This window comes from Denticeps clupeoides, chromosome 1 (genome assembly GCF_900700375.1).
Source record: "Denticeps clupeoides chromosome 1, fDenClu1.1, whole genome shotgun sequence".
Classification (NCBI taxonomy): Eukaryota; Metazoa; Chordata; class Actinopteri; order Clupeiformes; family Denticipitidae; genus Denticeps; species Denticeps clupeoides.
Window position 1 is genome coordinate 14,719,176 of NC_041707.1, and position 27,161 is coordinate 14,746,336.

The window sequence follows — 27,161 nt, forward strand, 5'->3', positions numbered from 1 at the left end:
GTGAGCAGTGGGCAGCCATGACAGGCATCCGGGGAGCAGTGGCACCTCAGTGGCACCTTGGCGGATCGATATTCGAACCGGCAACCTTCACCACTGCCTCAAAACATGACTAATTCTTGATACCTCACAAATGCTTATAGCATGCACATTTACTATATATATCCATGCATCAATGCTCCTGGATGATGAGAATGGCGGTAAACCCCACAGGTTAATGTCAACTGCGAGTGACATTCTCACGTGAACCTGGATATTAGCGGTCGTGAACATCATTAACGCACATCTCTACATTGTTGTGCTGAAGTACACGCTTTCACTGTCGTCTTGACAAAAAGACTGGAATATGGCTCTAATAGAAATGTCAGTGCGTCCGCCGAAAAGTGGGCGGGGGCGGTGTGCGGGGGCCGCGCTGTGGACCAATCACCTGTCACGTCTTACGTTGTCATTGGCAACAGCTGCACGCGAAGCTCCGGAGCGAAATCCGGTGCCGCCGCCGCCGCCGCCGCCGGGATTAACGATGGTTAAGCAGACAATTCAGATTTTTGCCCGCGTCAAACCAACAACGAAAGGCGGCGCGGTGAGTTCCCGGGGCGGCGCGGCTTTCCGGCGCACCGAGCGACCAAGTGAGGGCGCCGGAACGTGGAACGTTAGCAATAATGTTTCTCACATGCCTGCAAGGGCTCAAAACATGTTTCAGATACGTCACATATATCACACTTACTAAACGAACCGCGGAGCGACGATAGTTGGGGACAGAAAAAGTGTTCCATGCCTAAAACAAACCCCACTTTACCTCATTTTTTAAAAAATCTGGTTATCCGGATGGTCCAGAGTGTATTCGCGTGATATATATGAACCTGGTCTGCTCAAGACTATGAGCACATAGAAACCCCGTTCGTCCTCATCCCCATAATGCACCCAGCGTTCATCAGGAGCGCCTCACAATCACCTTTTCCAGGGAGCAGCTCAGGGTGAAGCGTCTTGCGCAGGCACACAATGGCAGTAAGTGGGGTTTGAACCTGTGACTTCATAGGCGAGTGTGTTCCCAGCTCGGCCAAGACCGCGCTGAGGTTTGGAGTTTGGAGTTGAGGGCTCAGTCCTCCTTCACTCTTTGCCAGTGAGTAAGCGCATCCTCAGGCGGCCCGAGAGCATGTTCAGAGCTTCACCTACGGCCGTTTCTCCGTGTTTCGTGCGTTATTAGCGGGGTGCGTGGTTCGTGCTGGAATACAGTCTGTTCTGTAGATGTCTCCGGATCACGTCAAGCGAGGGCTGGGTTGCAGCTGGCCGCCTGGCCGATATTGGCGCCGCTTTGTATGGAAGCTCCCCTGGTTGCAGAATGTGGCTTCATGTTCTGTTGCGCATTTCTGCTGTCAGTCTTGAGACATGTGCAGGGTCACAGCTGTGTGAAGCCCACACTGCGTGGAGGGAAGGGGAACGACAGACCCTCTTCCTTTAAACAGCCAAAATGTGCATCCAGGGAACATCATCCCTCTTATGTCACCGCGGGGCTGCTGCACGGTGGGGGAATCAGGGGTGTTTCTGTGGGACCTGCTTAATAATAGGCGGTTTGTGGAAGATTGTGAAGTAATCCAGGATGCAGAGCCATTTATTTTGATTGCTCTAGTGGCAATCTAAAAATGTGAGCTATTTTTCTCTCAACATGTGCTGCACATTACCATCCAAAAACAGTGCAGCAGGCCTTAAAATAACTTTGAAATCTCACATTTTCCTACTTTAAGAACATGGAATATAGAGAAGAGGCTTGGCTTAGTGGTTCAATTTAGTACAGGATGCATCAGATTTGAACTTTTAATTTGTTTAGCAGATGCTGAGGACAGCATTGACTTGTATAATACACAGTTTCCATTTCTTCATCTACACAGCCCTGCACTTACTCTGACCAGCATGCATCTTATAATGATAAGATGTAATGATAAGATGAATGCAAGGTTTATACTTATTTTTGCTGCCTTATAGGGCACACATGTTAGCACTATAATAAGTTCTTGGCTCCTGCATTGCTTATGTATGAATGTCCCACTGTGACCTGTTTCAATCTGAACATTCAATGTTAGGTGTACTCTGTAGAAGACGATGGTTCCTGCCTGGGCTTTGTGGTGCCTAAGGACCTTGCAGATGGCTTCATCAACAACAAAAGAGAGAGCTACAAATTTAGGTGAGGCAGAACGACACACCCCACACACGAATGTGAGGATAGGCCTGTACAAGAGCCTACATGCTTGAGTCTGGCTTGATCGTTGCATGCTATAAAACTCATATCAAAGCATCTCTTGTCCATGGGTGGTATGGGTGGTAGTAGCCTAGTGGGCTATGAACCAGAAGACCCAGGTTCAAATCCCACTTGCTACCATTATGTCCCTGAGCAAGACACTTAACCCTGAGTTGCTCCGGGGGGCACTGTCTCTGTAACTACTGATTGTAAATCGCTCTGGATAAGGGCATCTGATAAATGCTGTAAATTTAAATGTCCATTTGGTCTTGTAATTCACAGTTCCTGTAAACCAGCATTGACCGATCCCTTTTAATAAACATCTTAGTTGCTGCGCACACATGGAATTTATCCTTTTTGGAATTACTTTAAAAGTAGTTCAAAAGCATGAGGAAGAATTCTGTTTTTCAGCCTATTTTGTTAAGGTTCTATATAACTATACCTGCAATTTCAGTAGCACATAATTGTTTTAGTGTTGTTCACAATGGGCTGGTTAAATACCTAAATTCCTTATCCAGGGTAACATGTATATTATCTTTTATTGCCTAGGTTCCAGAAGATTTTTGATCAGTCAGCCAAGCAAGAAGAACTTTTTGATACAGTCGCCAAGCCTGTAGCTGACAGGTAAGGCTGATGCAGCACTCCCTGGGGCCCAGGTCAGTATGTAATCACAGCGTCAGTAAGCAGTAGCATTGCACATTGGTAAGCCTGTTTGGACACAGACGGGCATTCATCTATTGATCTGCACGAACCCTTGTGTGTGTTTTATATTCCGGATCCAGTTTTGTGGGATTTGGAGGGTGGTGGTGGGATGGTCCTTGAGGGTGTACAAAAATCAAGGAATCTCAGGACTCAGACTGTAACAGTAAGTATGCTGTGGGCTCATGCGTAAGAACTTTTGCATCCCTATGCATTACACAACACTAGTCCACATGGAAGCAATGGTGGTTTCATTTAGTATCACAAATAGTGTAATGTACAGTGATGTGAGATTTTCCACTCAACCCCAACCGGTGGTTCATATACATCCCTCTGTATATGCAGCTTGACTTCTCCAGGGCAGCTGATAACAGCTGACATTAAGGCGAAAACGATGGATTGGCCTACCCATCAGAAGTTATGACCCATGTCAGCAAAAAGAATGAGTTTGGAAAGTTAGGGCTCCTCTGAGACATTTAATAGTCCTAAAGACATTTGTGACTCGGGTTAAGGGGAAGACAGAGGCCAGACTTATCACTTCATATGTTAACAAGATAATTATGTAGATTCCACAAATAGAAAAATAGTGAAGGGCCAGAATGAAATAAAAAAAAAACAACTGACAGTACCATGGAATGAAATGATGGAGGAGGAGAAGGAGGAAAGAGAGACAGATGATTCTCAGATAACAATAACATGACCAGCTGATCACAGGAAATTCCAAGAAAATGCCTTTGCCTGTGCAGTCCTCCCCCTGGGACTCAATCTCAACCCTACAGAATGTGTTCAAATGCTCTGCAGTGCAACTGTACTGACACCATGAATTTTTCTCTGAACTATTTAAGTGGATAATTAATTACATGGAGGACTTTTTGCGAACCCAGGACGTCTACATTTGCACACATTACCATTTATGGTGGCAGTGTCTTGGTTGTTAGCACATCAGACTCACGATTGGAGAGTTCTGAGTTTCATTCCCACAACTGGTGGGCTGCTGTTGACCTCTTAAACATAGCCCATTACACCTCTCCACTCCAGGGGCTGACCCTACTCTCTGACCCCAGCCTCCTCTGGGATAGGCAAAGAGGTAGTTTCAATGTCCTGTTGATTTTTATGTGCTCTTTGTGCTCCAGCTATGAACTCTGCTGTCAAACAGGGTTAATCAGCTAAGCCCCAAAACCATGCATTAGAATTGATTAGCTTTCAGAAACCCTGCGTCCTCATATAGGGACATTACGTTTTGACTTCCCTTTATCGTAATATTTTATTCTGTTCAATTTAAACCTGTTGGCCTCAGTTGGGGACCTTTGCCCTCTAGTGGTCAGAGAAGCACTATACACAACACATAAAGGAATCAAGATGGCAGCAATGTCATTGTCAGCAACAGCAACAAAGTTCGCAGGGTTCTAACACTCATCCAATTTGAGGTTGAAACTTGTCTTTAGTTTTAAATGGTATAAGAATTTGACCCATTTTAGTGATGGTATTGCTACACAACTATTGTGTTTTATTGTAACAATGTCCTGATATCCTTATGTAGGGACATTATATTTTCAAACTAAAATCCTGGGTCTCAGAAGGATTGGTAACTATTGAAGAGACTCTAGATTTGATCATCCTGTTACTTTCATTTTCACTCTTTTTCAGATTATTCTTTTTATTTTCTAATTAAGAGAAAAGACCTGTTTTACTAAATGATGTTACGAACAGCGAAGACAGCAAATACTGTCTGGTCATTCAAGAAAACAAACAGGGCAGCCTGGGTTCTCACTTTACTGCCCTGGAAAGAAAATATTGTTTTGTGGGTCACTGCAAATTTCACACCAACCCTTAAGTGCTATCGGTGCTTTTTCAGTCAACACAAAGACTCAGATCTCACATTCTTCCAAAAAGGACTTCAGAGGAGGGAGACAGCTCTCTCCTTCCTGTCTGACGGGGAATTTCCTGAAGCGTTTATAAATGTACAAAGTTTACAAAACCACTCCCACTCCAGATAGGAGGGTAAGATCAGTACCACGACATCCCTTGTCATAGTAATTAAATTCCTTGCTGCCCATGTGCTGAACTTTGAACTTCAATGGGCGATAATGGGTATTGCCTACTAAAGAGTCTTTTTAAAGTGTGGAAGGTTACAGGAAGAAATGGTTTGTATTGTATCATTTCCCCTTAGTTGCCATCTGAAAAAGCTGCCATGGTCCAACCAAATGATCGCTCTTTGTCAAAGCGAAGAAGAAGGACCAGACTTCACTTCACCTTTATTTGATTCACTTTGTTGTTTGTTTGTTGGGAATGGGCTAAAATTAACAGCTTTTATTTGTCTTTGCATGGGTATAGTTGACTTCAATTCACCACAAACCAGCAAGAATAGCATAACATGTGTGGTCCACATACACACCACACAATTCCCAACACTTTGTGGTGAGATCAGTTTCAAAAACACTATAAACGGTCCTTTTTTCTGGGGTCAAAGCATGCAGAAAGACGTCAAAGTGACATCATTAGCAACGTCTATGGACAAACAGAAAACCAGCACATGGAAAGGGACGGGCATTTTAACAGCTCTTAAATGTCTTCAAAAAGCAATGAATGTGGTAGATCAGTGATGTAAGTGGACTTGTTTTGTCTGTGTGTGCAGTATTCAGCTCCCATGTTTGTTTACGTACCCAAAGAACTCCCCTCACCTAGAATGGCCGTACAATGTTTCCCTGTTTTCCATTTTTAACTTGTCTATTCTTGAGGTATTCCTTGTGTAACTGGTCCATTCTTGAGCTATATATAGCGGACAATGTCCTTGAGGGAGGTATAAGAATTGCTAAAACACCCAAACACAAAAAATGTGTTATAATTGACTTATTACGGACACCGATTTTGCACATTTGTGTCATCTGTTCTGAAATGAAAATAAATGAAATGTGAAAAGTCTAGGTGTGAAAATTGAAAATGTCATCTTAATAGCAGAAATATTATGAAAATGTAATATATATACATATTTATTATTAATAAGCCAACTTATAGTTTTAATATATCCCTTATAGGCCTTATAGACCCTGGTGTTGGACAGTGGTCATGGAAAGGGTCATGGAAACAGCAGAAAACTAATCTACCAAATGAACTATAATACTGGCATAAAATATGACATAAAATCCAAATGTGTGAACACCATTCTGATGGGATAGTGACCACTGAATCAGAGTCACATTGCGAAAACATGAAAATTAGTGTGAGGAGCACAGGAGTTTCCAAAAATATTTCTGACATTGGTAATGGAGTGCAATCAAGAGAAATACAGGTCAGGTTTTCTGGTGGCACGTGTTGTGGCAAGGGGGATGCCAAGCTAAAGAGAACTTGGTGCAAACCTGATAGGTCTTTAGGCGTCCAGACGGCCCTTACTTTCACAGTCAGACGTCTGTCGCCATGGCAGCATGTGTTTTGCCCAAGGGATTTGTAACGTCAAGTTAGATTTAGTCAAACTCTAAATATGGTGTCAGCAGTTCTTACCTTTGAGATTTTTTGCTTTTTCTCTCTACCCCTGAATTGCGCATGTCTCTTACATCAACTGTATGGAATGGCTAGTTATAGAATATAGCTTAAAAAAATTATGTTACAATAATATGTTATTATAATTGTATTACAATTTATTGCAAATATGGTTAATGGTATGGTTAATATAAATCCTCACTGTTGGCCCTGATGCAAGTAGCTCTACTTTTTTCTTTTCATATTTGGAAATATGTTATGCTCGCCACAAAAAAAGCAGTCTAATTTTCCTAAATGATTAAATTACATATAATTCAACATAATATGTAATTTGCAATGATTAATGTGTTTATTCATCTTCCACACGTTAGGCCTGTGAGTTACGAGGCTCAGATCCTGTGTTTCTGTTGGCAGTGTGCTGGCGGGGTATAATGGCACCATCTTTGCCTACGGTCAGACTGCCAGCGGGAAGACTTTCACCATCACAGGTGGCGCAGAGCGCTACAGCGACCGCGGTATCATTCCTCGCACCCTCTCTTACCTCTATCAGCACTTCAGCCAGGTAGGGGCTCACACCTACAAATGAAAACAATTGGTATTGAACCGATGTGTTCGGTGCAGAGATTAAACAAAGTTTTTTTTAAGTACCAATTTAACTGACTCGTAGCTTGTGAAATAAATCAAAGGCTACAGTGCATAATTCTGCATAGTATTCTGTTAGATTAAAATGTCATGATAATTTATGATCATTTATTGAGAGGATTACATTTTTGATTGTCTTGGTCTTCTGTAGGATAGCACTATGGCTTACACGATCCACATTTCTTACCTGGAAATCTATAATGAGATGGGCTTTGACCTGCTTGACCCCAAACATGAAGCTTCTCGATTAGAGGATCTGCCGTAAGTCTTTGCCATGCAACTATACTTTTTAATGGTCTCAGACTTGATTTATTAGCTTTATATATTTATTTATAGTTTCTAGTAGGCTGGGCAGGCTTTTTTAAGTGATTTGGTCATTAACTACATGACATATCAAATCTGACAACTAACTGCAGTGAAAACTATTTCATTGAATGATCTGTTTGGATGATCTGATAAATCCCAGAAAAGCTGGTATGTAGTCTCACAGATTCATACAACTCATGAGAGTCTTTTATTCCTTTTGGTGCAGTACAAATGCAATTTGGGGTTTTATTCTGTATTTTTGGTACAGGGTTATTTTTATTTTCCAGAACAACTACAATAAAATAAGGGTTGCGGTGAACAACTTACTATGCTCTGCCCCCTTGTTCTGTTTGATGCCACCGTGCACAAATGTTGTGGCAGTAGTGGCCTAGCAGGTAAAGAAGCGTACCCGTAATCAGAAGGTCACCGCCAAGGTGCCACACACACTGTCCCCACACACTGCTCCCAGGGCGCCTTTCATGACTGCCCACTGCTCACCAAGGGTGATGGTTAAAAGCAGACGACAAATGTTGTTGTGTCACCGTGTGCTGTGCTGTATATCTCAATAATAATCACTTCACTTTCACTTTTTCAAACATCAATGAGGACCGACATTGATAGAAAAATTTGTCTCAACTGCCAATTTTTTTCTTCTCTGCAAAAGTGTGAAATTAAAAGATTGTATGGTACATAAAATCAAAACTGGGAGAAAAGTTGGCAGCACTAAAACATATTTTTATCAACATATGTATGTTGTTATGTTACACTCAATGATCACTGACTTAGTGATTTTCATTTCTTTTACACCTGAATATGATGTGCCAGCATGCTCAAGGCCTCTGCAGTCTTTAGTGTTTCCAGCAGACTGTCAGCTGACAAAGCGCTGTGAATTGATATCTGACTCAACCGCAGGACAGGAATTTTCATTTACTTTTGCCTGTGGGCTGTAATTTAGTCTGACCTGGTTCTCCATCTGTCTGTGTAGCTCCTGGTTCTGTTCTGTGTCTCTTTGTCTTTCCTTTTATTTCCTTGATCTCTGCACCCTTGATCTTCCCCCTCAGACATTTGATTCGCATCGTGAGGTCCATGCCCTGGTCAGGATGTGAATTCGAATGCCACAGCGGATGCCAATCTGCCCCTTTTTTGTTTGACGCTCTTTTGCCCTTGTTGTTTAATTTACTTTCTTTTTCTTACTGTCTTCTTTTCCCTCTGCCTGGACACCCAGCTGAAGGCTGAGAAACCCGCAAATAACAGACATCTGAAAATAGACGATGCCTGCTGCTGGCTGCAAGGGAAGCCGAAGCACCGAAACTGCTGTTTGAGTGGTCTGTCCGTCAGAGCAGATGATCAAAAATGCTTATCCCCCCATACTCATATGGGCTCTTTCCTGACCACCACCAAATGTAAACCCAACTTGAAATGTGTATTTTAGAGGTCGCTCCATCTTTCGTGTTTATTGCTGGTTTTAAGGTCTTTGGAATTGAAATGGAAAAGTAAGCCCGTCCTCTAATTTAGGCCCTGCGGATGTTTTGAAGTTGCTTTCCATCGATTCGCTTTTCTCATTTTCGAGTTTGTTTACACTGGACAGAGTCAGGGTGGTTGGATGCAGTGAAAGAAGAAGAGGAGGTGGTCAGTCTTTAAACACACAATGTCCACAATCACTTGATGGACTTCTTTGTCTCTGTTGGCAACAGGTCTGGCTTGAGATGTTAAATTTCCTTGCCTAACAATGCCTAACAACTGTCAGTAATTTGAGCTTGCTGAATAAAAGACGTAGATTGCAGTAGCCTGATCTTGAAATATGTCAGATGTTTTAGCTCCAGAAAGTTGAAGTGTAATTGCTTTTTTGAAAAAAGAGAGAGGCATGAGACAGGACCATTTGACAGCCGTGGCTGTCGAGATGGTCTTTTCTGCAGCGATACTGAAACCATTTCAAGGTTTATTGCTCCGAGGCTAACCCTCGTCGTCTGGACAAGCCATTTCTTAGCTCTAAATCACTTGATGTGGGGCATAACTCATCTGCTGTTTGTTTTAAGAAGTTAGCCTGTCCATTATCACATTATACATTCTAGATGGTCCTGGCATGTGTTGGGCTGCCTGAAACCTGCCTGGGCCTACATATGTGGTTTGTTTTGATTCGTTTACAAAAATTTAAAAAATGAGATGTAATTTTCTCCGCATATTTTCCCAGTTTATGTTTGCTTATATGCCACATGGTGGCTCTCATTTTGAGTTTGTAATAATTTTCCAGTGTCCTTTTCATTGTCCTTTTTCATGGTTTTAGGAGGGTGACCATCCTCGAAGACCCAGATCAGAACATCCACCTAAAGAACTTGTCCCTGCAACAGGCAGGCAATGAAAAAGAGGCTCTCAATTTGCTTTTCCTTGGAGACACCAATCGCATGATTGCAGAGGTGAGCATAAATCTGCTGTGTTTTTTTTTTTTTATCACTGGCACTGCTGATTTAGCTGAAATGCAAAAACACGGTTCACTGTTTTTCTTTCTTTTTCTCCTGAGATGTTACAGAACAGCAAAACAGCAAAACTTCATCTGAGGTTTCCTTGTTATACCTTTTTGGTGAAACTAAGTCGGTCATGTTCTACAAAAGAATTGCTTGGCATTGTTCTGGCAGCTGTGTGTGTGTTGAGTGGGCATGTGGTTTAAGGAGTGTGACCTCTGGGTTTTGGCCAATGGAATGCCAGTATTGTTCCATGGAATAGAAGAATGCAAACCTCGAGTCACCGTAAGTCCTTTCTGTTTTTAGTCACTGGCTAAGCCTGCCTAGGAGAGAGTCTGGTGTGGTGTGTGTCTCGATCCAGCTAAAGAAATGTTTATATTGATCAGATATTGAGCTGCCTTGAAATACAGAAACTGTGCAGGATAGTGGGTCCCCAAGTCTGTAGTTGAGAACTGCTGTAAGAAGAAGCTATTTCCTGTTACAACACAAATGAGATGTATATCTAATATGCTGTAGGGAATCAATTGTTGAAATATTGGTATGCAATTACATCTAATCATGATTTGCAGAGGTTTATCCATTAAAACTGTGTGAATGTTGGCAGTTTCCATGTATTTGCCTTATTTGAGTGTTGTCATCTCTCAGGTCTGATGCATAAGGCCTGTTAGTCATGCTAACAGACCTTATGCATCTAGCCTTGTGACTGAAAGAAGACTAGATGCAAACCTTGTGTATCTGGCCTTGTGACTGTCAGGGTCCTACAGTGGAAATGTGTTTGTGCTGTGTTTGGAGACTTGACTGACCCAGTCCACCCCCACCTCTCCCCACTGCACAGCATCTGTATTGTTGAGTCTGTTGGAGACCCCCTATCTGGCCATGCTGACATAGTCTCAGCTCGAAGTGTGTGGCCATGGTCAGCACTTTGGAGTGTAAACCCAGTGCACCTCTCTTTCTTAGGGGATCCAGAGCTCTGCTGTGCTTACAGAAAGGAGAACAGAATGCTGCATACTGCACTTCATTCAGTTCCAAAAAGACTTACAAGAAACATTTAAAACCAGGCATCTACAGTGGCTAAAAAGTGTTCACACCCCTGCAAAAAAATGGTGACTCCATGTTGCTCCACACTGTGTCCACCTGTTATTTTTAGCCAGGACAAAAACTTAGCATTTGCAAGTTTATTGCACATGTTTATTGTTTGTCAGATGTGCAAGTTCATGCAAGGGCGTGTTAAAACCAATAGGGCCTAAAATGTTCAGAGTGAAAAACTTTAGGTTTAGTAGTGACCTATCCTGGTGTCTTTGTATAAGCATTGTAAAGTTATGTGTGTTTTTCTCCATAATATTACACATTTTAGCACAATGGCTGCATCAACTAACAATTTATCACGGCCATTTTAGGATAACAGTAATCTGTAGAATCATGAAGGACATTATAGTGCTGATGATTTATCACTAATTACAAGTATCATCTGAAAAGCCACCAACAGTGCTTTCCTGCATACTCTTCCAAACTGCTCCTCCACAGACCCCGATGAACCAGGCATCCACCCGCTCCCACTGCATCTTCACCATCCACCTGTGTGGCCGGGAGCCGGGGTCTGCCACACTGCGACGCTCCAAGCTGCATTTGGTGGACCTGGCAGGCTCTGAGCGTGTGGGCAGGACTGGGGCCGGTGGTCAGCACTTTACTGAGTCCAAGTACATTAACCTCTCCCTACACTTCCTGGAGCAGGTAATGCTGAGGTTCTCTTTCAACTGACGCCCTATTACTGTTTCTGTTCTGAATTTGTCTCAGAGTTGGAGTCAGGATTTTGAAGAATTACACCACCAATACATGTATCAATACTGTCCTCCAGGTCATCATTGCTCTTTCTGAGAAGAGCCGGTCCCATATCCCTTACCGAAACTCCATGATGACCTCAGTGCTAAGGGACAGCCTTGGGGGTAACTGCATGACCACGATGATCGCCACTGTGTCGGCTGAGAAGAGGAATGTAGACGTGAGTGTCGCGCCTCGTTCCGTTGGCTCTGTTCAATGTTCTGTCTGCATCCCTCCATGCCAGCCGTTTTCCTGCAATATGCTGCTTCCAAACCATGGGAGAATTATATGTCCCTGGTAACACTCATGGTCAGAATAGCAGCATATTTACTCCCCAGATTTTGATAATAACTGCTTGGATGTTATTTTATGTAGCCAAATTCACCAGATCTCTGAATTTGTCTACTCAGGAGTCCATCTCCACGTGTCGATTTGCCCAGCGTGTTGCTCTAATTAAAAATGAAGCCTGGCTCAATGAGGAACTGGACCCTGCGCTGGTAAGAAATTATGATATTTGCATTCAGATACCTTGTTAATGAATTATTTTATTACTTCATTATTCTTGTGTACTATATACTGTGTTTAGCTGTCCATATGCACTTGGCAGTCATCAATTGTGCAAGTTGTACCACTTAAAAAGATGAGAGAGGTCTGTAATTTTCATAATAGTTACACTTCAACTGTAAAAAAATCCACAAAATCACATTGTATGATTTTTAAAGAATTTATTTGCATAATTATATTTGGTCAATAGCAAAAGCTCACCTCAATACTTTGTAATGTAACCTTGGTTGGCAATGACAGAGATGAAATGTTGCCTGTAGGTCTTCATCAGGTTTGCATACACTGTAGATGGTATTTTGGCTATTGGATTGAGGTCTGGAGACTGGCAAGGCCTCTCCAGAACCTTGTAATGCTTTTTACATAGCCACTCCTTTGTTGGACAGCAATGTGTTTGAGGTCATTGTCATGTCTCTTTAGTTCATCGACCAGTTTCCCTGGTGTAGTTCTGGGCTATTTCCTCATCATTCTCAAGATCATTTGTACTCCACAAGGTGGCTCATCTCAGTTTTGTGCAGCTCTCAGGTCTTGGCCATGGGGGAGGTTGGAGTCTGAATCTTTGAAGGTGTGGAGAGGTGTCTTTTATACAGATAACGAGTTCAAACATGCGCCATTAATACAGGTAACAAGTGAAGGATAGAAGAGCTTCTTAAAGAAGTAACAGGTCTGTGAGGGCCAGAATTCTTGCTTGTTTGCAGGTAATTTTCTGTAAAAATGATCAGAGGTGGAAAGAGTACTGAAACAATTTAATCAAGTTAAAGTATCTTTACTTTGCTTAATTCTACTCAAGTAAAAGTAAAAGTACCCATATAAAAATCTACTTGAGTAAAAGTAACAAATTACTTAATTTAAAATTTACTTTGAGTAAAAGTTACATTCAATTCTGAATTGTATGATCCAACTCAGACATTACAATGCAAAAGAAAATAAAGACATAATCAAAGTATCCAAAACTTTGAAAATGTTCAACAATTCCCCATGAACAAACTGTGCATTTTGTTTTTTTCTAGAGCAAACATAAACATGTCAGCTGTCTTTACTGACAAATGAGCACACTGACTGCTGATATAAAAAAATAAATAATGTACCCTGCCCCACAGATTACTACAGTATTAGACTGCAAAACTCTTGTTCATGGAATACACAGTGCATCCGGAAAGTATTCACAGCACATCACTTTTTTCACATTTTGTTATGTTTCAGCCTTATTCTGAATTGGATTAAATTACATTTTTCCTCAGAATTCTACACACAACACTTCATAATGACAAAGTTTAATTGAGGTTTTGACAAATTTATTTTAAAAAATATATTATATACTAAAAAACTATATTATATTTACGGCCTTTGCCATGAAACTCAAAATTGAGCTCACTTGCATCCTGTTTCCCCTGATCATCCTTGAGATGTTTCTACAGATGGAATCCACCTGTGGAGAAAACACTTGATTTTACATGACTTGGAATGGTACACACCTGTCTTTATAAGGTCTCACTGTTGACAGTTCATGTCAGAGCACAAGAAACAAAGGAAGAAGTCAAATGAACTGTCTGTAGACCTCCAAGACAGAAGGCACAAATCTGGGGAAGGTTACAGAAAATGTCCCAATGAGTACAGTGGCCTCCATCATCCATAAGTGGAAGAAGTTCAAAAACCACCAGGACTCTACCTAGAGCTAGCCAACTACCTAAACTGGGCATCAACAACATTTTTGGAATATTTCATTACAAGTAGCAGAATAAGGCAAAGAATTGTAGGATTTTTTCTGTCTCTCACAGTTGAAGTGTACCTATGATGAAAATGACAGACCTCTTATATTTTTAAGAGGGACTACAGAGCACTACTGCCCCATTGTAATTAAATCTAATTTGCTCTGCCTGCCTTGTGTGTTTTTACCTTATAATCATCATGGAATTGCAATTCCATGATGATTGGTGTTTTTGACACATACTGAACTTTTGTGATCATGTGATCTTACAGTTCCACTGACCCAGATTTATAAAGTGTTTGAGCTGTGGTCAACTTCAGCAATGTGAGGTTGAACATGATTTAAAAGTTGCTCTACCTAGAGATGAGGAGGTTCACTTTTGAGAGGTGGTTTTACTCGGCTCATGTGGCATATGCATTAGTATGTTCTGAATAACTGTATGGTTTGTTTGTACCTTTTACTAACTGAATTACAGACGGGGAACCTGATATGACACATTTGATGTTGTTTCTTTTTGACAACCAATTATTAAGTGGGTTATTTAATACCACACACATTTTATAGTGATATGGAGTGCACTTCTCATAGAAGAAATATTTTTGATTGCACTGCAGTATCTTTAGAGTTCTCTAATGCTCAGCTTTAATCTAATTGCAACCCTTATTTTTCTGGAGTCATTGCTGGCTAGATATCGAGTGCAGATTTTAATAAGGGTCATAGAATATTGAGAAGTTTAAAGATGTTTTCATTTCTGTCAATTCCTTGGTCAACTTACAAGGATACAATTTTATTGCAGGGAAACATGTAGTTCATATTTTTAGTTACTTTACTTTTATTTTGTAGATGAATGTATTAATAAGGTGCATCAGTAGAATGGAGAAATCATCTTTATGGATTAAACGACTTGAGGGAAGGCAATGTAAAATATATTGTGCATCAAATCACTTATCGGATACTATAGTGGGTAACAATACTCAGTCCATGTGATGTATATGTGATGCAGAATTTTTCAGCAGTTTGATTAGGGTAGTTTGATTAGATACTCAAGTGTATCTATTATTTTTTTCACCCCTATTGGCAACACTTCCAAAAATGGGACTGTTGGGACACTTACTAAGATTTAATTACCAACAGCTGCATTTATAAAGAATGAGTTGGCTGTTTTCTGAACAAGCAAGAATAGTTTCAAGTGGTCAGATGATTGCAACAACTGATGTACTGTTCTGAGGAGCTCAGTCAGCCAGTGACACTCTTTTGGGGGTCCGCGTAGGATTGAAAAGGGTCTTGCTGTGCCAGACATTGCTTCTACACTAGTGAGATCTTCATGTGCTAATGAAGGAAAAACAATTTGTTTTTATTGGATTGAACCACATCTAGCCTTCAGGCTTTTCAAATGGGGCGAGGGGGAATGAAGATGGATCTCATCAGCAATTATCATCAACTGGCTTCTGTGGCTCGATTTTTATCTGCTGAGATTCACACCAGCTGCTTCTCATTGCAATGTCTTCTCATTTATTACCCCCTTTTTTCTTTTCTTATGGAACTCCTTTCCAGGTTATTATTTTTCTGCATCCCTGGGTTCCTCTCCGAAGCAAAGTAGCCTAAAGCTACTACTACTCTCCTGCTCTCATGGTTGGCCAATTTGACACCACACTTAGGTATTTTTAAGAGAGTCTGCGGCTGCCCATTAATTGAACTGGTGTCAGGGCTGGTAGGAATCCTGGAGCTGCCTGTATTCTGTAGCTCCTGTTTGATTTAAAGAGTGTTTATCCCATGGTCTGTGTCCATATTTCGTTCTCAAAATGCAATTTTAAAAGAAGACGGGTGGTACGATTTGCCACACAGATTATGAAAATGAAATAAAATGAGATGGCCATCTGGATCCATATGTATTTCCTGGCAGTGCCCTTGTGACTAGGAAAGACAAGGATATTACATTTCCCTAACCACAGGAGTACGTTTATTTGGGTACCACCTTATAACCTTTAAACTTCATATGAAAAGGCAATTTCAGCTCCACATGACACTGAAGAATAAAAGCAGAATGAGAAAGAACAGGGCAAGCATGGTTGTATGAATTGATCTTGGGATCGACCACAGTCTGGGAATAGATGTTCTTGTTGAAAGATGTCAAGATGAGCATTAAGATGAGGAATATTTTAATGGTGTGTATTTTCTAGGCGTTACAAAAAAAACTCCATATTGGATAGGTTCCAGAAAGTATGATTCAATAGTCAATTAAAATTTTGGAATAAAAGTACTGAACATCTTTCTGCATGTTAGCAGATGTGGCAGACAACACAAGGGACTGCATTTGTAATGCCTGTTGATGATGGACAGGAATTTGTTGAATGTACGAATATTGAGTAAACAAATATGTACAGATTTTGGCTGAAATCTTGTGTAACATCTATTTTGACATATTTAGGGGATTGAAGATTTTTTTGGTTCATCCGTTCAGTTTATTCTTTAAAACCAACATATTAATGCAAATTACAGGTTGAATGTCATTCTTAACATCAGTGACAACTCTCCTAAATATAGCCACCTCCTTTCTGCTTGACCAAACTCAGGCTTCAGTTTCTTGGAAAAGGGACATTATTGCAGCTAGGCAGCCTTATTAGCACATACCTGCTATCATAGCAGGGAGCCATGGAACCTTTTTTTGGAAGTGGGTGTTAAAATAGCTGTGGTTTTGTTTCAGTGACTGTTTTACCTACCCTGCAGGGAACAAGTTGTTTTGTAATTTCTTGAAAACTGTGGTACCTTTTATAGAAGATGCAATTCATGTAATGGTTACTTTATTTAGGCAGTCAACTCACTAAGATTTTTATTTAATTATAGTGTTTTGCCCTTTTACTATGACAGACCAGCATCCTTGAGGTTCGTTTTTATTATATTGTGATTCTATTAAACCAGGAAGTAGCTAACTGGAGAACTGTGAGGCCATGAGTGGTTCCTTGGTCTGTAATAAAACCGGTTGACTGCTCGTGAGATGTGGAGATCAAAGCTGTTAATGTTGTATTAGCCTATGGGAGTGGTGGATGCAGAACGGCATTTTAAACCAAGGCAAAGCCAAAACACCAAACACATGGCTGTGTAGCTCAAGGGTGTACAGTGCATCCGGTACAGTATTCACAGTGCATCACATTTTCCACATTTTGTTATGTTACAGACTTATTCCAAAATGTTTTATTTCAAAAAGGTTTATTTGAGGATTTGGCAAATATATTAAAACTAAAAAACTGGAAAAGCACTTGTACATAAGTATTCACAGCCTTTTCCATGAAGGTCAAAATTGAGCTCAGGTGCCGCTTGGTTCCCCTGATCATCTTGAAAAGTTTCTGCAACTTAATTTGAGTCCACCTGTGGAGAAAAAACTGTCAATTGGACATGATTTGGAAAGGCACACACCTTCTATATAAGGTCCCACAGTTGACAGTTCATGTCAGAGCACAAACTTAGCATGAAGTCAAAGGAATTGTTTGCAGGCCTCTGAGACAGGATTATGTCGATCTGGGGAATCTGTTGAAAGTTACAGAATTTTTCCTGCTGCTTTTAAGGTCCCAATTATCACAGTGGTCTTCTCCATAATCGTCAAGGGGGAAGAAGTTCAAAACCACCAAGATTCTGGCCAAGGGAGGTGACCATAAATGTGACGGTCACTCTGTCAGAGATACTGAGGTCTGTAGTCAGAGCAGAACCTTATAGAAGTTCATCCATCTCTGCAGCAATATACCAATCGGGCCTGTATGGTAGAGTGAACATGGCAGCCTATCTGGAGTTTGCCAAAAGGCACCTGAAGACTCTCAGAACACTTCTCAATATTCTATGACCCTTATTAAAATTCACTGGTCTTTTGTATGAATGCCAGGCATCATGTTTGGAGGGAACCAGGCACCGCTTATCACCAGGACAATACCATCCCTACAGTGAAGCATGGTGGTGGCAGCATCATGCTGTGGGGATGTTTTTCCGCTGGGAAACTAGTCAGTATAGAGGGAAAGATGATTGCAATGTACAGAGACATACTGGATGAAAACCTGCTCCAGAGCACTCTCGAACTGGGGTGACTGTTCCTCTTTTAGGAGTACAACGTCCTTAAACACACAGCCATGACATCAAAGGAGTGTCTTCAGGACAACTCTGTGAATGTCTTAGAGTGATTTAACATCACTGGAGAGATCTTAAAATGGTTGTGCACCGACACTTCCCATCTTTCAGAGGTGCTGCAAAGAGGAATGAACCAAACTGGATAGGTGTGTCAAGCTTGTGGATTCGTATTCAAAAAGATTTGAGGATGTAATTGCTACCAAAGGTGTGAGCCGATCAGACTGAATATTCTTCTTACATGTTGTCTCATTAGAGCAGGGGTCTCAAACTCAAGGCCTATTGGATGATATTTTGTGGGATGATGTTTTATGTTAATTCGGTCTGTGAGTTTTATATGATTTTTATTCAGTGAATGTTATCTTAAGAATGTCTTGAGTTTTTGGTTGTAAAAACTGTTGAAAAGATGGCAAGATAAATTTTTTTTTTGTAAACTAACTAAAAGGACACTTTACCACATTTTGTGTGCAGAGAAACATTTCACAACAACAAAATGTTGTCATGATGAATCTGCAAATTAACAATTAGATTAATGGCCAACATCGATGTTCTGTTGACAATGTCACAGAGAGGAGTGGCTCAGCTATAGCTCCTGTCTGCTGTCCGTTAGCAGTCGCCTATTGTTGCATTCGCTATTCTGGTACTTTCTACAATAAGTAAATGTCATGATGTTCATGTTCTTCAGTATTTCATTCATATTCAGTGCAATTTAACAAAGTTTTTTTATGATGTGCCTAATGTGGCCCAGACTGAGTTTGTTCTCCTGCGGCCCCCAGCTCATTTGAATTTGAGACCCCTGCATTAGAGGAAACTATGGTAGAACTCAGGTAGGGAGAGAAATTGATGTTGTTTCTTCAGAGAATAATTTCTTTAAGTTCTAAATTCAGACTCTTTTTCACCAGTAAGGGAGTCGAGAACAGCTCAATTTATTTCCCAATGGCAGACAAATCTTGGTTTCTGTCATGAGAGATCACAGATGCATATTTCCCCTTTTTAACAAAAGAACTTTATCTACACTGCAGCAACAAGCAACTGTCAAGACACTCTTGACAGACCTACAGCATCCAACATTTTTTGGGCATTTGTGAATAATGCGCAGTCAGCATATAGTTAGATTTATTGTTGTTAATGTTGCAGTGTTTGTGTGTGTGTGTGTGTGAGTGTTGTTTCATGACCTTTGACCTCTGACCTTTAAAAACACTTTGTGAAGAGTTTTTGGAATGCTTTCAGTTGTCCTTAATTTTTATCTTTCTCCTTTGAAAAGCTGCATGGTCTTTTTTGGTGTCTTCAATTGAGGTTTAGTTGTAAGAAAGATTTGCAGAACTGACATTAACGGAAACTTTTTTTATTTGGAAACATGATTTTTAATGATCTTTAAATGTTTCCTGGTCTAGAGTTCAGTTATGATTAATTTTATACCCCATTGTGCTCATCCTATCATAACCATCATAAATATACACATACATCTTAAATACTGTCTGATCCTCTGTGATCTAAGTGGAACAGATGTTTCATCTTTTCACTCTTGACCCTCATCCTGAACCTAGTCCAAAGGCCTTGGGATATTTGGAATAATCTCAAGAATTACATGTGACTGCAGACAGCTCCAGAGATGTAACAGGAGCTCCCATGAAGTCTGACCCTGTTTGCTAATCTCTGAGACTCTATCTGCTCTTTCATATTGACCTGCTGACCTGTGGCCAGTATGAATGGTCTGTCCATTTGTCTTGAATGTCTTGACAGGTGAAGCTGAATAATGTATTTTATGTATTGAAATAATGTATTTTAAGAAAGCAAAAAACGGTACAGCATCAATAGCAAAGCCAAATACCTCTTTACTAATTTAGGTGGCCAGCCTTAGTTGGGGTCCCCATTTTAGCTATGTTTGAGGCACCAATATTACATCCATGTATGTAATACTTAATACACTTGTTGTTCATTTACTTGTAGGATAATACCAGGTGGGAAAATCCAGGTTTACTAAAATGATTTGCCAGTAATGCATTGACCTAGTGACTAACACCCTTTTAACACCTTTTTAACTATTTAAATGGAGACCATTTAAAAAATAATTTAAAATAATAATTAGTAGGTTCTATAGGTTTGGGCAAACTGACATTTTTTTTTTTTTTCTTCCAGCTAATTGCACGCTTAAAGAAAGAAGTCCAGTTGTTGAAAGGGGAGCTTGCCATGGTGACTGGAGAGCAGAGGAGTGAGAAGCTATCTCCACAGGAGATCCAAAGGTACTCGTCACTCATTTAATTAATTTCATTTGTTAAGGATGTGGGTTTAAACAAAGAAACAGAGGAAACCATGAGGAGATCTCAATGTGCATGTGTCATCCATGTTAATTGTGAACAGTAGGATGAGTCTTTCAGTCTAGGGAAGAAACCACAAAGAACACTTCATGCTGAACTTCCAGTTTTCAAAATTAGTTTGAAGCACAATGATTCCCCAGCCATAGATTCTGTGTTTAACATGGTCTAACTGCTAACCTGATGTCAAAGACAGCAAATCACAGCAATTTGGGGGCTTCATTCTTTTCACCCCAGAAAGCACTGGAAGTGAGATCAGCACATAAGCACGCATTTCCCTCAAAGCTTTGAGATTACATCAAAGAAGCACTGTTAGATGTCACAAGACAGATTAGGCAGCTTTCCATTTGTCCTGTGCTGGAGCTCAGATGGTTTTGAAACCCAAGGGCTTTGTTTTGGCCTTAGGGCAGGAGGTTGAGTGCCTGTAATGATCTGAACAGAAGCATCCGTGGACGCAGTCATCTCAGGACACTGCTGTGCTGGCCTCGCTGCCCTTCCAGCACATTTACTGCACATATACTGCTGAGAGAGAGATCCATGAAGGTCCATGAAGAATTTCAGCAGTCACACATTGGAGGCAAAGAATATTTTTATACCATGGATACACTAAAATATTTCCCCCCATGAAGTTGCCAGGGTCTTTTTGTGAACATTGCTGCCCTTTTTTGTGGTGTTTTTATTTGCATTGTTCTGCAGTTAGTAGGAGTGTAGTTTAGGTTTATTTTGAATGAAAAAATACCTATGTGCAGATTTTTTTTTATTTCATGATATATATTTTTTAAATTTATGCTATATTTTCAAAAAACTATTCTCTATCAATTTATCCAATTTATCGTCGCTCCTCTCTCCTCATTAGCATTTAAAGCCACACACACCGAAACGGCACGTCCTGAGGAAATCTCATTGAGGGAGTGATTAAAAGTGGCTGTAATTCTACACCAAGGCCGAATTTCGGAAATATACGTCAGATATAGTATTAGGGGACCACTAAGACCTATATTAAAGCAAAAACAAAAATCATAATAAGGGACCTTTCAGGCTATTCTTTATCCAAATTTGATGCCCAGACATTTTATAAAATTTATGGACATTTTATGATGACACAGTGTTAATACAACCAAGTGCATTATTGTGTTACATGTAGGTTGTTTGAAACAATTTTAGTAATGTGGTGTATATACCTCTCATATCAATCATCATCTGATCGTCTTAGTTGAAAATAATGGTTCATTCATTTGGATCTTGAGGATCGTGTCCTGGGTTTGGAATGTGTGTGAGCAAGACTCTTAACCCTAAATTGCTCCAGGGGGACTGTCCCTGTAACTGCTGATTCTAAGTCGCTCAGGATTAAGGCGTCTGATGAATGCTATCAGTGTAAAATGTAAATGAATTGTGTGACAGGAACCGGCACTTGTTTAGGCTCCACAAAAGCTGATCTCTGCATGCCTGATCTCTTTACCTCACCCACTGTCATCCACTGTTTTATTATTTCCTCTCTCACATGCTTGCTGATCACTCTTGATGCAAGATCGTCCTGAAGGGAGGATCTAATAAATTTCACCACGTTGGCTTTAGCAGAGATAACACCGTCATGAGTTCACCTGTTTATTCTATTGTTTATGCCTCGACTGCACCCACGTGTCAAATAAATGGGGATGTTGATGCATCAGGGCTTATCTGTAGACTAAATACTCTAATACCTATCACAAGTGTCCCCGCTGGACAAACATTTTGCGGACCATTAACACAAGCAATCGCTGCGAGGAAAACAAGTCTTTGTGCAGTGTTCAGTGGGGAGATGATGGTTTGGAACCGGAGCTGAATGTTGAATGAACCCGATGACTTCCAGTGCCGTGAAACATAAGACCAGCATTTGTTTAAAGTTGTCCCTTGTGTAAACCCCACGTAGATTCACACCGCCGAGTCTGGAGTGGAAAATGTGAACAACAGCGCTTGAGCTAGCATCAAAAATGTCTGGATCTTCGTCTCTCTGTGGGTTCCTGTGGCTGCGAAGAGCCAATGTTTAGAGTATCATCTTGTGATGGTTTATCAACAGGCCAGCACAGTGGAACCATTGCACGTGTTAAAGTAAATCGATTTTCTTTTGCTTTGACTCAGAATTTAACCAATTTCTCCAATAGTTTGATGCTTTGATTGCTTGTTATGCCCATCTTTACACTTAGATTTAAATCTTGGGTGATTTGAACACAAGTGGACAACACTAAAATGTGTGAAATAACAACCACTCTGATCTCTAAGACCACTTGTTGAGGTGCGTCTTGTGTGTCTGTGTGTCAGCTTGAATGTCTGTCTTCTCTAGGTTGGGTGAGCAGCTGAAGGTGTATCTGGATGACTCGGATTCTGAGGCGATGTTAGACGTGGGCCCTGACATGAGAAAAATTTGTCACTGCTTCTCTGAGCTCAAGGTACCAACTTGGTAGCGATATGATCACATATTTTTTCAACAATGCATTTTACCCATTTCTGCCTGTCATCATACAAATGTAATCATTTGGAACAGTTCCACATGAAGTGGGAAGTTTTGAAATTTGTACATTCTAGGTACCCCAAACCACATTTAAATCAAAGTGCCATTGAGCATCTCATTTGAGGCTCATCATCAGTTTTATTGTGAGTGCACAAATAACTGTATTGACACTAAAGATGTAGTTTAGCTTGTGCCTCTGCTCTCCCCTCAGAAATGCCAGGTGTAAAGTTCTCTGTTAGTTAAATTAGGACTCCACAAGGTTGGAAAATGGTCTCACTGCAGTAATGTCTGGAAATGGGAATGAAATCTACGGCCTTTTTGGAGTCATAGTGAGGCCTTTCAGTTTGGTCAGTCCATTTTCTCTAACCCATTTCTGGGTTAAATGTGTGCGGATCTTTAGGAGAGAGTTTTTCAGTTCAACTGAAAGGGAATTGAATTGACTCTTTGTACTGCTTGTTGGCAAAGTTTTTGCATTGATGAGTCTGTCTCTGTACAATTTCTGTAATGTTCATTTCTAATACATTAAAAGAAGCAGCAGTGATTCATGTAGCTTATGTAGTTTAAAAATGAGTTATTCAATGTGTTTGGTGTAGAACCAAATGGTTTAGACACCTTGTCCCTACAAGTAGCACACAGCCCCCCCTTCTGATTTTATGAGGAATTACCTTAGACATTTGATTATTATTTTTTAAAGCATAAATAGATAAAAAAATATTTTCAGTAATTTGAACATTTTCATACATTTCATGTTCGTTGTCTGCCCCTGATCCAAGGTAAAGTTATGCCTGGTGTAGTGGGAGTGAATTGAGTCACCTTATTAAAGGGCATTCCAGTCATTTTATAGTGTTTACTAAACCAATTAGAAAGCAGGAGTTGAATGTCGAACACGTGGTCCGAAGCTGGCAGTTCAGTTGGTTGTTTATTTGCAGCCGGATGGTTTTTATTGATTTGCACCCTACCTAAACACCTCCCACAGTCAACACAGTGGGACAAATGACTGGGCACAGCATTCCTTCCTTGCTGTGTCACATGTCAGCACTTAGAGATATATTGTATTTCTTAATTGTGACAATGCTTCAGTGATCTGTGTTTTAGTTTACATTTTATATAAATTCGAATAAATTCTATCAAGAGTTGGATCTTTGCTTCCCCTCATCTCTTTACACTTACTATCATTACATACTCATATACAGTGGGGAAAATAAGTATTTGAAATAGATTTGAGAGATAGAATCTTTAAAATCCAGAAATCACATTGTATGATTTATAATTATTATTATGGTATTTTATACAACAGAAATTTATTTTTATACAACAGAAATTAATATTTGGTACAGAAACAATTATAGAGGTCAGAGGTTGCTTACTGTTCCTGGGAAAATACTAATTTCAACCACATCGTCCCACTAGTTCTTGACCAGGTTTGCACAATGCAAACTCCTCCATTATAGATCTTCTCCAAATCTTTGGTCTGTCACCGGGCAACACTGAGTTTCAGTTCCTGCCATAGATTTTCAATTGGGTTCAGGTCTGGGAAATGGCTAGGCCACTCCAATGCTACAGAGCCACTCCTTGGTTGCCCTGGCTGTGTGTTTCAGGTCATTGTCATGCTAGAACTTAGAAGACCAATGTCCTTGGAATGGTTTTCATCCTTTGTCTTCCAAACATGGCAGGTGGAGTTCATACCAAAAAGTTCTATTTTGCTAAATGATATCAATGTAAATGCTCTATTTTAGTCTCATCTGATGATATGACATTCTCCCATACATCCTCTAGATCATCCAGATAGGGCTGGACATGTGCTGGACAAGATTTAGATAGGGCTGGACATGTACTGGTTTGAGCAGGGGAACCTTATTATTACGATGTTTGTTACTAATGGAAACCTTTGAGACATTTACATTACGTTTACGGCATTTGGCACACACCCTTATCCAGAGCGACTTACAACGTGCTTAAGTTACCATCGATGAAGAGATCAATTCCGGTTTACTAGGACCCCAACTATGAATACAATCTTTTAATTCACTCTGTTGTGGATTCTGTACACAAGTTCGACAACAAGAAAATAACAATTTAATCTAAATATTCTTAAAAGAGGAAGGTCTTGAGCTGTCGTTTGAAGGTGCTCAGTGACTGAGCTGTTCTGACCTCGAGGGGAAGTTCATTCCACCACCGAGGGGCCAAGACGGAGAAGAGTTTAGATGAATGTTTTCCTTTTACCTTCAGAGATGGAGGGACCAGGCGAGCAGTACTGGAGGCTCGGAGTATACGAGGTGCAGTGCGAGGTGTAATAAGGGCTGTGAGGTAGGATGGTGCTACTCCATGTTTGGCTTTGTAGGCCAGCATCAGTATTTTGAACCTGATGCGTGCAGCTACTGGGAGCCAGTGGAGTGAACGTAGCAGAGGGGTGGTGTGGGAGAATTTGGGAAGGTTGAAGATTAGTCGTGCTGCTGCATTTTGTATTAGTTGTAGAGGTCGGATGGTACATAGTGGTAGACCAGCTGTGGTCCCAGCTTTCTTCAGGTCATTGACCAAGTCTCCCAAATGGTTTTGGGATGATTCCTCATTCCTATGATTCCATTGACACTGAATGAGGGGATGTCTCGCATGGATCCTCAGTTTGAGGGAGATTGATAGTCATCTTGAGTTTCTTGAGTTTCTTAAGAAGCTTGAGTCCGATTGATTGGTTGGACAGATGTCTTTTATATAAGTGATGAGTTCAAACAGGTGCAATTAATACATGTAATGAGTGGGCTATAGGAGAGCAGGTCTGTGAGTGACAGAATTCTTGCTGGTTGGTAGGTAATCAAATACTTCATGCAATAAAATGCAAATTAATTCTTTAAAAATCATACAATGTGGTTTTTTGGATTGTTGTGCAGTGTATCAAATACTTACCACCCTAAGTCTATTGGATGAATCATGAAACATGATAGAACAAAATAGTATTCCAGATTTCATGCAGATAATAACTGAGTAAGGGCACTTTACCCTAAGCTTATTATAACCTGTGCCCTTTCCTTTGACTCTACTGTGCAGTCTATCAATGCGTAAAAGGGAATATAGCCTATTGCCCAATTTTGGTGGCCCTTCCATTGCTTGCATTGTGTTGATGTTCAAAATGTGACATCATGAACAACCGTTGTTGTGTGTTCAGAAACATTTTTAAATCCAATGTCCTTTGCCAGCTCCCAGCAAAGGGGCTGCATTGTTCACAAGAAGCAATCAACACTACAATCAGTGTGTGATCTGAAGATGAGACACTTCATCTCCAATAAATAGTTTTATGTTTGCACAAGATGCAGTAGGTTTAAATTGACAGGAAAGGTTCAAAATATTTATATATCCCTGTGGTGGGCTGGAACTCCACTGTGGGTGAGTCCCCACCCTGCACCGTGTGTATTAGTGGATATGTAAAGTGAGTGAATAAAAGAAAATCTCACCTCTACTACCTCCTTGATGCCATTTGTTGCTCATGACATACCTTTATTTTCTGTGCTTGATCTGAACATACGTAGTCCTAGCCTTAATTTGGAAATTGACTTTTCACCAGGTTGGTTGTACAAGAAGTTGTTGCACTTTTATTTTTTTCAGACGATGGTTTGCAAAGCAACACCTGCCAGCTTTACAGCTGGGGACACCTCAGCCATTACACTTGTCAAGGACATCCCAACCCCAGAGGAAGTGAAGAAGCTAAAGGACATGCTAGTTCAGCGTGACAATGAGATCAGTATCCTTCTTTTGATTGTTTGTGTTTTGCAGTACTTGGCATTGTGTTTGCATTCATTTTTGCCTAATAATTTATACTTTGCATTTTAATAATGCATTTTAATCTTTACACATGGTGATGTGGTTAATGGGATGAAAAGTTGATTCACGAATGCAATTTGAATTGAATAGCTGTATAGGATGGCATGATGTGACGAATGTTTAGGCAATAACCCAGACAATTCTCAAAATCCAGTGGACACAATTTCCCGATCTCAAAAAGAGAACATATTTGGTCATCCTACATTAATTCTAGTATGTCTTGACACTAGCAACGCTAGGAACCAGATAACAACCACATATGACCAGGACATTACAGCCAGAGGTGGCAAGAGAACACATGTTCATTACTCACAAAGAAGTACAGATTATTTTAATGTGAAGTACTTGCTCATTTTTTGAAGTACTTATTAATTTTTTTGACCAAAGTGAAAAAGTCTCTAAAATCGACTTAAAACAAAAAAGTAGCCCGCCCTGTGATGGACAAAAGAAGCATTTCTTGTTAAAGCTACTCCACCTCATGTCAGATTAATAGAACTGGAAAACAAAAAGCTTAATTCTCCATCAGTGCCATTAT

At 40.4% G+C, this 27,161-nt stretch overlaps 1 protein-coding gene across 5 annotated transcripts in view; it reads left to right on the forward strand.

Annotated features, from left to right (window-relative positions):
- Nucleotides 1-463: 463 nt before the first annotated feature.
- Nucleotides 464-27,161, forward strand: part of kif6 (kinesin family member 6) — a 57,128-nt gene continuing 30,430 nt past the window's right edge. For 4 of the 5 annotated variants that reach the window (XR_003750955.1, XM_028992474.1, XM_028992483.1 and 1 more), the window contains exons 1-12: nucleotides 464-577; nucleotides 2,076-2,176; nucleotides 2,780-2,854; nucleotides 6,821-6,968; nucleotides 7,200-7,309; nucleotides 9,639-9,768; nucleotides 11,338-11,544; nucleotides 11,669-11,812; nucleotides 12,042-12,128; nucleotides 20,150-20,253; nucleotides 22,646-22,751; nucleotides 26,411-26,546. Coding sequence is in view for 4 of the 5 variants with exons in the window: in XM_028992474.1 (XP_028848307.1) it covers nucleotides 518-577; nucleotides 2,076-2,176; nucleotides 2,780-2,854; nucleotides 6,821-6,968; nucleotides 7,200-7,309; nucleotides 9,639-9,768; nucleotides 11,338-11,544; nucleotides 11,669-11,812; nucleotides 12,042-12,128; nucleotides 20,150-20,253; nucleotides 22,646-22,751; nucleotides 26,411-26,546 (1,408 nt within the window). In the remaining variant the exon portion in view is untranslated. Of the gene's footprint in view, nucleotides 578-2,075; nucleotides 2,177-2,779; nucleotides 2,855-3,019; nucleotides 3,096-6,820; nucleotides 6,969-7,199; nucleotides 7,310-9,638; nucleotides 9,769-11,337; nucleotides 11,545-11,668; nucleotides 11,813-12,041; nucleotides 12,129-20,149; nucleotides 20,254-22,645; nucleotides 22,752-26,410; nucleotides 26,547-27,161 lie in introns of those variants that run through there. The other variant, XM_028992493.1, reaches the window with a different exon arrangement.